The sequence below is a fragment of the Glycine soja genome, chromosome 16 (assembly GCF_004193775.1).
Source record: "Glycine soja cultivar W05 chromosome 16, ASM419377v2, whole genome shotgun sequence".
Classification (NCBI taxonomy): Eukaryota; Viridiplantae; Streptophyta; class Magnoliopsida; order Fabales; family Fabaceae; genus Glycine; species Glycine soja.
In genome coordinates, this window is record NC_041017.1 from 428296 (window position 1) to 442808 (window position 14513).

The 14513-nt window shown below is 32.2% G+C and overlaps 1 protein-coding gene across 6 annotated transcripts; it reads right to left on the reverse strand.

The window, feature by feature from the left end:
- Positions 1-2864: 2864 nt before the first annotated feature.
- LOC114390713 (polyadenylate-binding protein-interacting protein 3-like) lies at positions 2865-13074 on the reverse strand. Of its 6 annotated transcripts, none has more exons than XM_028351565.1 (15): positions 12901-13073; positions 10808-10973; positions 10577-10738; positions 10272-10408; positions 9864-10054; positions 8014-8191; positions 7681-7914; positions 5622-5761; positions 5404-5470; positions 5248-5281; positions 4718-4992; positions 4422-4568; positions 3794-3889; positions 3649-3705; positions 2865-3255 (listed from the first exon to the last, which is right to left on the reverse strand). In XM_028351565.1, the coding sequence occupies exons 2-15, from the start codon at positions 10944-10946 to the stop codon at positions 3226-3228; spliced, it is 1887 nt and encodes a 628-aa protein (XP_028207366.1). In that variant the 5' UTR covers positions 10947-10973; positions 12901-13073; the 3' UTR covers positions 2865-3225. The 6 variants fall into 6 exon arrangements, with proteins under 6 accessions (XP_028207366.1, XP_028207367.1, XP_028207368.1 ...); XM_028351566.1 differs by having other exon boundaries at positions 2885-3255; positions 10808-10968; XM_028351567.1 differs by having other exon boundaries at positions 2885-3255; positions 10814-10973; positions 12901-13072.
- Positions 13075-14513: the final 1439 nt, after the last annotated feature.

Genomic DNA, 14513 nt, shown 5'->3' on the forward strand with positions numbered 1-14513 from the left:
AACAAGAAAAAAACAAAAAAAAAAAACAAAAGAAAAAGAAAGAAACAAAAAAAGAAGGAACAGTTAAAAAAACAGAAAGAAAAGACAGAAAAAAAGAACAGTAAAAACAAAAAAAAAGACAAAAAAAGTATTAAAAAAAGAAATCAAAACATGAAAAAAATAATATGAATGAGAAAAAAAATAACACTAAGAGTAAAATAAAAATATAAAAACACATTTGTGTGATCTATTGGGTTCTCCTTGAGAGTCCATTAGATGAAGAGGAGAGCTCAATTCAAAGGAGAAAGGTCTCTGCACTAATTACAAAAATGGGATCATGAGAACACTTAACATCATCGTTAGGGAAGAGAGTCGGTCTCAAGGTATCCCTCGTTCCATTCATTACTCTTCCTTGCTCTTTTATTTTTATTTTTTTTTAGCTCTCCTTTTTTCTCTTCTTCTCTCTCATTCCTTTCATTCCTTCTTTCTTTTTTTTCGTATCATCTTGCCGGTGAGCGTCTTGGCTGCCAGCGAGACATGCATAGACAAACGTTATTATTTTCTTATTCTTTATTTTGTTTCATTGTTCAAATGCATCTTCTTAGTCATTTTTGTTCATGATGTGTTTTCATTTTTTTCCTCTTGTCAACTCCCACAAGGGCACGGTGCCTTTGTCCATGTTGCCGCCACCATTCGTCGTTATCATGTGGTAGCTTCACGCCCTTGGGCCCTACGCCAGTAGCGCTACTTGGCATCGGCATAGGGCGACACTTGACTCCACCATTAGAGAAGAGAGAGGGCTTTCAAGGTATCCTTTGTTCCATTCCTTGACTCTTCCTCGCTCTTTTTTTTTTAGCTCTCCTTTTTCCTTTTCTTCTCTCCCGTTCCTTCTTTCTTTTTTTTTCATATCATCTTGCCAGTGAGCGCCTTAGTCGTTGGCGAGACATGCATAGACGAACATTGTTATTTTCTTATTCTTTTATATTCGTTTCGTTGTTCAAATGCCTCTTCTTAGTCATTTTCGTTCATGATGTGTTTTTGTTTTTTTCCTCTTGTCAACTCCCACAAGGGCGTGGTGCCTTTGTCCATGTTGCCGCCACCATTCGTCATTATCCAGTGGCGCTAGGGGCCCTTATCACCTTCGTTTTTTCTTTCTTTCTTATTTGCACCACTGTGAAACCTTTACACTGTCGTCACTGTCACACCACTGTCGCCCTGTGGTGGTCTTGTATCGTCAGGCCCTGCACTAGCGGTGCTGGAGGCGACGCGCCACCCTTCGTGGTGGTTTCCCCTTTGATTGCGTTGTTTTTTGCATGAGATAACTAGGGTTTTCCAATCCCCTAATGCATAATTGCGAGTTAGGCCGAGTCTTCCTAAACCAGTCCCAAACCAACCAAAAAAAAAAAAAAACAAATTACTGCTTGCACCCTGTTTATAAGATATACAATTTAGTAAATTTGTTTTGTTTTTTTAGTAAATTTAATCTCTCAGCTTTAAATCCAATTTTTTTTTTAAAATTAATCCAAACTTATACTATCAATTACAATATCTTTGACTTTATAAGACAATCTCTTTGTTTCATTGTAATTATAATCTAAAAATATATCTCAAAATAATGATCATTTTACCTTTTTAGTATAACATTAATTTTTTTTACACTTATATATATAATTTATAATAATAAGATTAATGATTGACTATAAAATCTATAATTATATTAATGTTGATATAAAATTATTAATCGTTTTCACCTGTTTATTATTCTTTCTTAGTCTATATAAAACAATGTAAGATAACAACTATTATGGGACGAATGAAATACTTTTTAATTTACAAAATATATTTTAATTTTAATTCTTAGTTTTTTTACTGAAATTTTATTCTTAGTTTTATAAAATATTATTAACTTTAATATTTATTAGCTTAATATAGAATAACATAAAAAATGAAGTAAAAAAACATTAAAATAAAGTATTATTTACATGTTAAGACTGAAAAGTGAAAATAAGTATAGTATTTTATAAAACTAAAACCAGTGTAATAACCTGTGCCATGCATGGGTCTTAAGCTTATAATTTATAAATTCTTATATTAATATAATTTTTTAATATATTTGTAATCCTTTTTTTAAAATATATATTTATATATATGTCTTTATGTCTGTGCATGCATATGTGCATGAGTGTGTATGTTTGTAAGTGTGTGTGTATATATATATATATGTTAAAAAATTAAAATAAAAAAAAATTAAATTAAAAACTAACAAATTTGAAACATATTTTAAAACATATATTTATACTGAAAATAAATAATTTAAATTTTTATATACTAAAATTATATAAGAACAACTTAACTTATATATAATTAAAATTATTTAAGTAATTTTAAATTATAGGTACCCATAAATTTGGATTATTATTTATCCATGTCTCTTTAATAAGCAAATAGAATAAAAAATAATTTATTTTATCGGCAGATGCATGTACCCATTGAAGTTAGTCGTTGTACTTTATGATCCAAATTGAAAGATGTACCAAATAAAAGTTGAAGATTCACAAATAAAATAAAATAAGATATATATATATATATATATATATATATATATATATATATATATATATATATATACTTCATTTTAATCTATTTTAATATAAATAATTCATGTAATAGTAGGGTAGCCGTGGTGATTCGACACTCAAAGATGCCTAAGTTCTAAAGAGAGAAAAAAATAAAGAAAAAAAAGTATTGATTCCAAGTTCACACTTGTTTAATTCATCACACAATGACACATACAAAATATACTTGTATCTAACTCATAACCTGATGATTGTAGACATGACTAAAGGTCAAAATAGTGGTAGTAATTAAAATAGGGAAGACACAACTTTAAAGTAAATATTGCATAATAATAATAATAATAATAATAATAATAATAATAATAATAATAATAATAGTAGTAGCCGTCCTCCTCCTCCTCCTAAGGGGGGGAATGCCAATCTGAGTTAAGCTACTGCTATTACATAACCGAAAACTGAGAAATCCCAAAAGATGTATGAGTGAATATAAGATTAATTAACTTATATCCAATAATAAGCCAACTTGCCTAGAAATTATAATTTTTTTTTTTATCGAAATCCTCCCATAAGCCGAAGATATTCTTGTCATTTGAAACTCTTCAAGCCATCCACTCAGTTCATTCTTTTCAAGCAGAGAGAAGTTGTCAAGAATGCATTCAACTATAAGTGGTCAATGATCCCGTCCCTTATATGGCATCTCCTGTTAAAAAAAAATCGAATTCGAAGATTGAGTTCCCAAAATATTGACCATAGAAGTTATCATGGAAATATGGGGTGTAGCTTAGTTTGTTCAAGTCCAGATCAAATTCCTAAAATGAAGAAAAGTCCTGCCCCATGGCTCTTACAAGGAAGGATGTCTAACATCCATGATACATAAGCATACATTAAATTATTGAGATAAGTGATTTTATCATGTCTTTGTCACAATGTTAAAGACAGCAACACAATGATGCATAAAACTAAAGCATATACAAGTTAAGTCTTCTTTGAACCAGAGTAATGGAAAACGGAAATTAACTAGAAACATTTTCCGAATAAAAAACAAGCAAAAAGAATAAAAACTAAAAATTATGAGCAAAACATGAGTCCTTACAGGGAGGTAACTTGGCATGTATAAAACTTGCCTAGGATGACCAAGAAGTTGTCCATACTGCAAATAGATTGATAATAAAATTAAATAACTTTCTGAAGTATCAATATTCAGAGTCACGAATGCGATATTACAAGTGAAATCCCACCTGTGGTCCATTTGGATGAAAATATGGTTGGGATGGCATTTGTGCCGCTTGTGGATTATATACGACTGGTTGTGGCCCTGCAAAAGTAGTCCCAACCTGCAGAACATAAGCAACATAATCAATCAGAAGCATGTCAGAGGTTTCTGGGTACAACATTTAGACCTTACTAATAATTCTACATAGTGTTCTATGGAAAGCTAGGCCAATTTGGCACTTAACCATAAAGTTAAATAGTATGGTTTGCTTACCCAGCAGCAAAGTTAGTCTCAAAGCATGGTCTACAGAGATATGAAACAAGACAAGCAAGCAAGCAATTACTATCATTCAACTTTTTTCACATCCCAAAACTCATCAGAAATTCACAAATCCCAGGTTAATATAACATAAGTTGGAAGCCCAATAAAAATTGAAAAGTACATTAAAAGCCCCAATCCATTCAATATCAGTTCAATTCAGCAGACAGAAATATTGTTAGAACTAGTGGCAATCAATATAAATCTTATACAATAATGGCATAGAAGAAAGCTTTATGAAAGAACAGGGGTGAAATATGAAGAAGCAAACTACAATAGCATAATACATAATTTCCTTGTTGGAGATTGAGAATATCATTCCATTAAATACTTACTCCAATACCCATGGACATGGCTGGCATATTTGGTATGGTGGATACAGTAGCTGGGAAATAGAAGGAACCATCAGACATGGGGGAGCGGGGCCTAGCATGTGATTGAGACGGAATAAAACTCTTTGCATTAGGGTTGAGCCTGAACTCCTGACAACAACAAAGGAAAAACAAAAAAAGGGGAAGCTCTGAGAAATGCTGGTAATATAAAAAACAAAATTTGTGTCTACCTTAAAATAAAAGGCCATCATTTGTAGGTGCTATTTCCTATTTTAAAAGTCAATCTTGTACTTTCACACCTTGGCATTGGGATTCAGAGTTGATTTTTCCGAAGACAGTGAACCAACTGAAGAACTTGGTGATAGACCAGGACCAGAGGTTGCTGCCACATAATCAGAACCCAATGATCTACCTAGTCTTCCACGTGAAATTACAGACTTTGATTCCCCAACTGACCCAGTTTCTTTAGGAGTCTTTGATAAAATACGAGTAGAAGGGGCACACAAGGCCACATTAGTAGATAAACCCCCTTCATCAGAGCCATCTTTCTTCAACTTAAGTGATGACTGTAAATCTGCACTACAAATTGCAAAGATCAGATAAATATAATACATAACAAAAAAATCAATCACTGAAATGAAATTTGAACTGCAGGTGAGAGCTTCCATTCAGAACTACTATCAAGTACTGACAGTTAGCTTCAATACTTCATTTATAATAAACAGAATAATCGCTTAAATGAAATTGGTTTAGTTTCATTCACATTAATTTCAGGCACAGTGCTTTAGATGTAATCAATTCAGGGAGCTGAGAAAGAAATTCCACAAACCCTCAGATTTTAAAAGTTGAACATCCTCAGCTTGCTGCATCAATTAACAGTAAAAAAGAAAGGAAATGAGAAAAAATGAGATTTAAGATTTTATAGCAATTTCATGTGAGATATTAGAGCAGATATGAGAGTTGTAACTCTGAAATTTCAACTCACTATCCAATTTTCTTCCACAGTATTATCATTGACTCCATGTAGGTTATTAACTGAGTTCAGCTGAATCCTGTCAGTTGGATTTGAGAATGAATAATGATGTTGATATTTATGTTTTTATGTTCCAAAAGGCCACCTTTGGGCAAAGGGAATACAAACAATTACAATGAAACAAGTAATTATATACAGAAAACTGAGAAAAGAAAAAAATCAACAAATACCTGCTTTCTCCATCTGAAAATGAGCAACTCAGGGCAGGGAGTTCAGATGATAACTGCTTAGCATGATCTTTAGAACCAGAGCGACATAAATCCACACCAGAACTTGACTGAGATAACTCTGAGTGATTCTGTGCATGAAACTAAATTAAATATTAAGCTGAATTTAGGAAATAACGTAATTACTTTATCAGGAAGGAGGAAGGAGAAAGCAAAAGCATGGATAAAAAGGAACTTCTGCTTATGTTGTTTTGGACACAATTTATAAATTTTGTAATATGTTTAGATGTTAAAGCTGAACTAACTTCAAAAACAGAATGAGACTCAACATTTAGCACACTTTCAAGCAGAAATTGTTCATGAAAATATCATCAGTTCATCACTTTTGAAGTTAATCAAATGTTTCCTGCTTACTGGTAATATTTTACCAATACTATCAGCACAAGTAGTTTTATCCACTGCAGAGTTGCTACATTGAAAACATCAACCCAGGGGGCTGGAATTTAAGATACTAACACATACCCAGTTTGGGATTTGGATATACTGAGTTTATCAAAACCAAAACTCTTAGGTTTGGGGTGGGGTGGTGGGGATGAAAAATCATAAATCAATGCGATTGAAATACAAATAGTATAAAAAATATAAAAGGGTATTTGAACAAAGAAAATACAATAATATAAGCAATTAAAACATGTAATAATACCACTAAAAATCAATTAAGAATTTAGGTATTTATTTCATAGTTATTGCATTGTATTACTAAAATTTACATTCAATAGTGATTATGGAAAGGAAGAAAAAGGGGGTAGAAAGAGAAGACAAAAAGAGGTTGAATTCAGTGTTATCCATGGTGGAATCTGGTGGAAGGCCAAAATTCCACCATATAAACACGTTGTGGGCCGAGAATGCAGGCCTATAGCAGTTAGTGAAAAGTCTGCCATGGCAGTCATGGTGCCACCATTTAACAACAATGATTGAATTTCAAATGATGGCCCAGAACAAACCCGTTGTTCATGGATTTCAGAAACCAAAAAAAAAAAGAAAAAGAAAGAAACAAGATCCACACCATAGTGATCTGTGATCCAAGAGAGAGAGGGAAGTTGAGGTAAGAGACAGAGAGGTCAGGTGTTTGAGAGAGAGAAGACTAGAAGAGAAAGGTTGAGTGATTCAGAGAGGTCAAGACAAAAGAGATTTACGGATTCCAGATCTCTCAAATGGAAGTTGTGGGTCTTTCAACCCATCACAGCAAGGCTTGTTCTGGCAAATTTACCGGGTTTGTCACCCGAATCTTTCAGTTTAACAATCCTCAATACAGTCAGGATCATGTGATCCTCCAAGTAAAGACACAATATTGACAACACTAGGATACTGCTAAACGGTGTTCCCGCCTTAAAACTAGGACGGTTTCCGGGTGTATGTATAGGTTCAGTGTATCATGTAAATGTGGTGATTAAGAAAATTATATCTTTGTATTTATTATAATATTGAGACACAGTTTTCAGCATACGCATTTCTTCTCTCTCTCACTCTCAACATTCTACATGAGTTCTCTCTTGTGCTAGAAGATGGATTACAATGATAACCCTCATAAAGAGAATGAGTACTTCTAGATGGAAAACTGAACTAAAAGTACTGAGAAGCAAATGTCTTCCAGTTGTCTCACTCATAACTTGAAGACCAGGAGGGGAAAAAAATAGAGTTCAAATAACCACTATAAAAAACCATGACACAAATATATCATTGACCCAGCAACATGGTTAGCCTCCCAAACAGCTAACACATCTTCCCATTATAACACTCATACTCTAATAATAATTTCAAATTGTAGAATCACAAAATTGAACTAGAATATTGAAACAACAGTACAGAGTGGTGCCCTCATGTAGCTGAAAAATGCTGCATGCCGGCAGATCCAAAAGAAATTGTTACTAAAAACAGAATGCATAAACACAATATGGTAGTATTCAGTCACAAGAAAGGACAAGCTAGTGACATCCAAAGTGACAAATGGTATAGACTTACTAAAACACAACACTTATCAAATAATTGGTTGAGGAGGTACCACAGAGGAGAAATTTGACCACGTTTGAGCTCCATTACTGCCTTTCCGACCACTTGCTTCACCTGGGCTCTTATTGACTAAACCATAAATATTATCAAAAGTTTCAGAATTATGTGAATCCAAGAGCCTGTCCTCATTTTCATCATATCCACTATCATCAACACCTTTACCCCTATAGACTGAAGAGAATCTGGTTTCTTCATCAATATCAAAGTTATGGTAAAGGCCTCTTTCCTGTTGAGAAAAACAGAGTTTGAATGAATTCAAATAGACAATTAAATAAAATGTTAAGAAATTCACAAAGGGAGAAAAAGCCACTGAAGCCACACTGACCTCTGCTAGATGAAGATCTTGTGTTTCCTCACCCTCAATTTCTCTTGCTATTCTTAAAGCTTGCTTTTCCAACTCTCTAGTCTGGGGCCCTATTTCAAGCTTTGTTGTATAGAAATCCTCGTTGAATGTGCTTTTTACACCGAACAACATTTCATTTGTTTCAAACTGATCCCATCCCCTAGAAAAATAAAAAAATAATTGTCAACGTAAAACAAAAACAGAGGAGCTATTAAGAACTGCAATAAGAAACAAATGACAAAAACCTGGATATAAATAATGGTAGTAGCAATGTCATATATTCCATTAAGCCTCATCTTAATAAGTAAAGACCTAGCACAAAATCCCCTATTTCAGTTTTGGAATGTCAGAATAATTCATAACCAGATTTTATGCCAATATTCTTTCAATAATTCCGAGGGCGAGCCCTGGTGCAGCGGTAAAGTTGTGCCTTGGTGACTTGTTGGTCATGGGTTCGAATCCGGAAACAGCCTCTTTGCATATGCAAGGGTAAGGCTGCGTACAACATCCCTCCCCCATACCTTCGCATAGCGAAGAGCCTCTGGGCAATGGGGTACGAAGTTTTTTTTTTATTCTTTCAATAATTCCACAAGGAGCATTTCCTAGCTTCCATAACGGCTCCTAGACTTCAGCACTGAGAATATAATAGAGATCCATTTTTTACTTTTTCTTGGCAAGTAATCATAATTATAGGGAAAAACCCAAGTCCAACATTGACTAGAGATAATGCCAGGATAAAGTATATACGTGGGAGGTAATCCTCACCTTATGAGGACTAGAGATAATGCCAGGATAAAGTATATACGTGGGAGGTAATCCTCACCTTATGAGCTAGCTTTTAGGGTTGAGTTAGGCCCAAACCCACGTTCTAAGAATAATGTATTAGAAGGCTTCAAGAGGAACAGTTCAACCACATGACAGAAATGAAAGTAATGTCACCCAAGTTAAATGGAGAAAAATAGAAAACCTAGGAAACATGTATAAATAAATAAAAATAAAAATTATTATTAAGCTGCTCCAAAGAATTCTATTCATCATTACAAAGAAACAATATTTATTACTTTTTCTTCACTTGTTACAGGAACATCCCATAGGCATTTCTGATTTCACCAAAGATCTCATCCTAGCTATTATACTAGTCCAGTAATCAATAAGTCTATTATCTTCCTCTAAAGAGAGATTAGTCATGTTTTGCTGAAGTCATTACTCAAGGAAAAATTTCACTGAAAAAGAGGGTCCCAAGCAAAAAGATTTTAGAATCATAGTGAACTGAAATGTCCCTAACAAAAAACCTAGTTCCAAAAAGCCACAGAGATGAACAAGAAATATGTGATCAGAAAGTAAACGAAACAGGGAAGTAAATTTGCAGAATCATTGTCCACAGGCAATTCTACTCCATCATGACTAATGAAACACCATTATATAGGGAGTATGACTTTCTTTGTGCCTACTTTCATTTTTTCCACTATACCCAATATCCCATTTTATAATTTTAAAAAGGGGGAGAAAGATCTGTTATAAAAAATAGGGGAAAGATGTCATTGAGAAATCTATTATTTGCATCTTACATCATATTTTTTTATAAACTTCCAAATGTAAACAAGACAAGGTTCATACTATAGTTTCTCAGCCAACTTCTAAGTTTAAAGAATAACATAAGAGGCTGATAGGCATGCATCTGGGTGTCAAGGCTTCAAGAAAAGAAAAAAAAATTATTTCTAAAAAATGCAGCCTAGTGCTATAAAGCTTGTGATATGTTTGGGATCCACTAAAAACAATCCTATCATTCATGAAAGAAAAATTTAGGAATAACAAGAGAAATATAAAACCACCTATTCCAAGGGCCATCAAAGATATTTTCCAGTTCAGGGCATTGTTGATCATCTTCATCAGGTACCCATCGCTGTAATTCTCTCCCTGTCTCAACATGACAGGATTGAGATATTACTGAATCAACCATGATTTCGTGATGCATATCATAGTGAGATTCACTAGGTAGGCCATCTCTGGAAACAGCAACATCCTGCCAAAATGATGCATGAAAAATATCATCAGGAAAAAAATTGACACTGTTTTCAATGCAATTTCACCTACTCCTGAACTAAAACTTTCCCAACACCATTCATTACTATACATCATCTTTTTTTTGTTTGTTTGATTTATACAACATAGTAGAATTTAAAGTGGAATTACTATCATGATTTTCCCAGTACAATGCAAATAAATGAAAAGTAGCAAACCTTTGCTATAACTTGTGCAAGGTCGTTGGCAGGTATAATTAAAGTCTTAGAAGGAGCTTCGCTGACAAATTCTACACCAGATCCCTGTCCTTGCAAAGAGGCAGCCTTTGTCAAGCGAGCCATTTTCAAAATGATTCCTAAGAGAACAGTAATGATGACATAAGCAGTAAAAAATGTCAAATTCTGTAAGATCCATAAATATAATAATGAAAACTGGAAGCTGGAATCAATTAAGCACTACAATACAAAAAATATTATTGCCCTCAATATCATCAAATCAATTACACAAGCATAACAGAACATACCAAAATCTTTGTCAGAATTTGTTGCATGAAATATTCCAGAGTATATAGATCCATTTTTCACCTGGACTTCCACATGCTGCCCAATAAGGCATGTTGTTAAATATACTAATCGATCATGTGAAGGACTCCCATAACCACCACCTTTATTGCCAGTCACTACTCCTGTAATAATAAATATCAGCAAAGTCGTAAAGTAAAATAGAAAATATTTAAGTCAGATCTGAAGTTCACCTGTACCTGCTAATCTGCTGCTAGAATTTGACTTTACAGATGGGAGCTTATTATCAGACTTAGTTGCCCCTTCTTTTTCAGATTTCTGATGACCATATCCATTAGATGATTTAGGCTGCCCAATTTGTTGCAAATTCATCCTCACCCACAGCCCTTGCCCACTAATCTAGAACACGTAGAAAGTCAATTTACAAGATTTCATTCTATAAAAGATGGCAAAGAAAGGGTATATACATATATACTCATAAAACAATAATCTCCAAAGACTTTAGACATTACAGAGTAGAAGCATATAAAATGAAATAACCTCAAAGGATCTATGAAACCCAGATACTTTATATGACACAAGTATGATACGACACCTTCAACATTCAAGATATCATACAGCCTAAATATGTTAACATGGATTAAAAAAATAATTCTTTACACAAATGCACATTGTTGAAGAGATATGGATCATTTTTCATTGATGCATGATTATATCAGGGGATGATAGTCACAATTTGCAAAACATAAAAGAAAATATACTAGTAAGTATCACACTAATAAAACAAAAATAGTTACATATCATTCCCTTGCCCTTACCACAATATCTTCCCTCCACTATAAACATGGCATATGAATTACAGATTTTTTCCCAATATATGTTTGAATGTCACAAAAGCATCGTTAGTCTTATTCAAAATTAGTCTTTACTCTGTATTTGTCTATTTTTACTATAGCTTTAAGGATACAAAGAAAAGGATCGACTCATATGTAATTTTAGTAATATTAAAGTTTGGACTTGTATCTCGTATATTAGTCAATAATTTTTTAAAAAATATATATATAAACAAGAAAATTGGAGGATACTCCTTTGGATGCATATCTAGCAGAGAATTGTAGTCGTAGGCATGTTGGTATTGGATATGAGTACAACACTGAAACTATTTCATTTTTGGAATATGTGGGCTTCACAGCAAATGATTCTACTATTTGTCTATTCACAGTCAACATTCATGCAGTGATGAACTGGTTATAATTGGTCAAGAGCTGTAGAGTCTATAATATGAGGCATGAGAGGAGTACTAGCAACACATTCTCTAACATATTCTTTCTAACACTCTATTATTGGTTAACATTTATTGAGAACTACAATACCATGAATGGATCTCATTAAATAAGAAGTTGGACCTACAAATTTTGGTGATTTCAAATAAATTTATTAAGATGGACCTACAACACCGTGCCAAGTACTTTTACATTCAAGATTCTTAAAAAGATCTTAAACTGTATTTCACATGAATTTAATTTAGTCTTATGAAGCAAGGAGGTCAACCTTTTTCAAATTTACAACATGGGTTCTGTCAATGCAATGTGATTGGTAATTTTTATTAATGCTTAAAAAGTAAATTTTCTGTTCCCTCCAGTCTCTTGTTTACTTCCCAAGACTTGCTGTTCAGCCCTCATTCTCCTCTTCCTATCTGCAACATCAAATTCTGCTGCCCCATCTTCATAAGCAACAGAACCAACATCCCCAAAATCTTTCAAGGCAGCAAAAGAACTGTATTTGTATTTATATTAATCCAAATCATCCAAAGTCCCACTCACATTGAACACACACCATTTTATTCCTCCCATTCCAAACCCCTTTTACTTTGTTACAACTCAATCTAGTCCGAGCAAAATCAACATTCAAAACACATAAACCCATTCCCCCGTTTCTAAACCTAAAACAAAGCATGGAAATTAGAACCTCAATATATATCACCCACTACCAGCAACAAGGTCTTCAAAATTTCAAACACCACCAGCAGCAGTTGACTACAAAGCCTAAGGGAGCAGAGATACGCTAGATAAGGCTTCAACTATAAAATTTTATTGTCATCATTTCTTCTTCGTGATGAAGCTATGTTTTCACGTTTCCTCTAGCTTGATCAATTTCTCTCATCAATTAAAAACTAAGTAATCAATTAAATTTTTACCCCGTGCATTGAGGAACAACAAATGCACGATGCTACCGTGGCTTGATTTTGAAATTGAATTCATAGACGAAATAAACGAAGTCGTGTTCGTAGGTTTAATGGAATTATAAAAAAAGAGAAAAAGGATACCTGCGATCATATCATAATAGGGCGTCGAAGGTGTGGGGTTAGGGATGAAAACGACGGAGGCACCAGTTGCAACGACGGAGAGAGAATCAGAATCACAGTGCTTCTTCTTCTTCGGTTTTCAAAGGCCAACAAAAATTGAAAAGAACGAACGCTTGAAAGAACTTAACAATTCACACACTGATTTTTTTTATTTTTTTCTGAAAAAATGAACGATTGGAGATAATTGTAAATTCCGATCATTAATTGTTTCTTAAAATTGATAATTTATTAGAAATCAAGTTAAATTCTAGCATTTTTTTTTCTAGAATAATTTTTTATTTTAAATTCGCTCCTAACTTTCATCTTATTATTTAGTTCATAAGTTAGTATTTTCAAAAAAATGATAATTTTTTTTTATTTTTTAACAAAAAAAATTGAATATTTCTATGAAGGATTTAAGACATTAAACTTATTTTGTTAGATTCATTTATGTATAAGTTTAGGAATCAATTAATGTTCGAAATAAACAAGGTCATAAATATAATAAAAATTACCTGATATTACATTTTTATATTTTCATATATAGTTGAATTCGAGATATTTAATTATGCCAGATAATACATGTTGCTAAATTCTAGCATTCTACTCCCTCGTGTTTCTCAATGCTAATTTTTAAAAGAATAAATCTATATTCTTCTACAATTTTTTTATTATATTTTATAAAAAAGAATATTAAATAAAAAAAGTAGATTCGTTATATACTTATGATATAAAAGAGGTAGGAAGATTGATAAGAAAATGTTATGAAAAAAATAAAACTATTCAATAGTTTATTAGTTTTCGGGAAATTTTGGATTTTGATTTATGTCTCTGTTTTTTAAAAAAATTATGCATTATCGTTTTGACATAAAAAAAATGTTTACAAATTAGTCTTTAATCGTTTTTCAATGTTAAAATATTATTAGTGTACCTTTTTATAAAGACTTAAAGGTAGAGATCTAGAGGATCATAATATAAGAACAACTTTATCTAGTACAGAGATTAAAACGAAAAATGTTATTAAAAATCAATTTAACACAATTAAATCATCAAGAGTATTTTTAAAGTTAATTGCTTGACATATTACCTATTTTTAGATATTATTGTTTAATTTTTTTTAATATTATTGGTGATTTATGGTATATTGAATTGTTTAAGATTAAATTTTGATTACTTATATAAGCAATGATTATTTATGAGTAAAAATTAATTTTTTTATTATTTCAGAATTATTTAAAGAGATAATTTAAAAGTTGTTTAAAATTATACCATTAGAGTAAATATAGAATTGTTTAAATATGATGTGACATTGTAAAGATGAATTAACCTATATTAAAAAAAACTTGAAATAGATTATTAAAATTACACCAATATGCTCAAAAAATATAAAGATTGTCTAACGAGAAATATAAAATAACCAATTTAAAAAATGATAAATAAAACACTAAATAACGTTAAATATAATAACCATTTTTTTTTAATTTAACCATAGTTTCTTCAAATGTAACGGAAATTTATCTCGATCCCTGACTTTATTTTTTTAAAAAAAAAGGAACGATCACTGACTTTAAGTTACGCAAGTACTGTTAATTAAA

Excerpts from the sequence above, each read along its gene's own strand:
- LOC114390713 (XM_028351565.1), bottom strand. The coding sequence starts at position 10,946 with ATGAATTTGCAACAAATTGGGCAGCCTAAATCATCTAATGGATATGGT. Across the intron at positions 5,471-5,621 it reads TTTTCAGATGGAGAAAGCAG|GATTCAGCTGAACTCAGTTA; the intron begins GTATTTGTTGAT and ends TCCAACTGACAG. Across the intron at positions 5,282-5,403 it reads CTGTGGAAGAAAATTGGATA|CAAGCTGAGGATGTTCAACT; the intron begins GTGAGTTGAAAT and ends TAATTGATGCAG.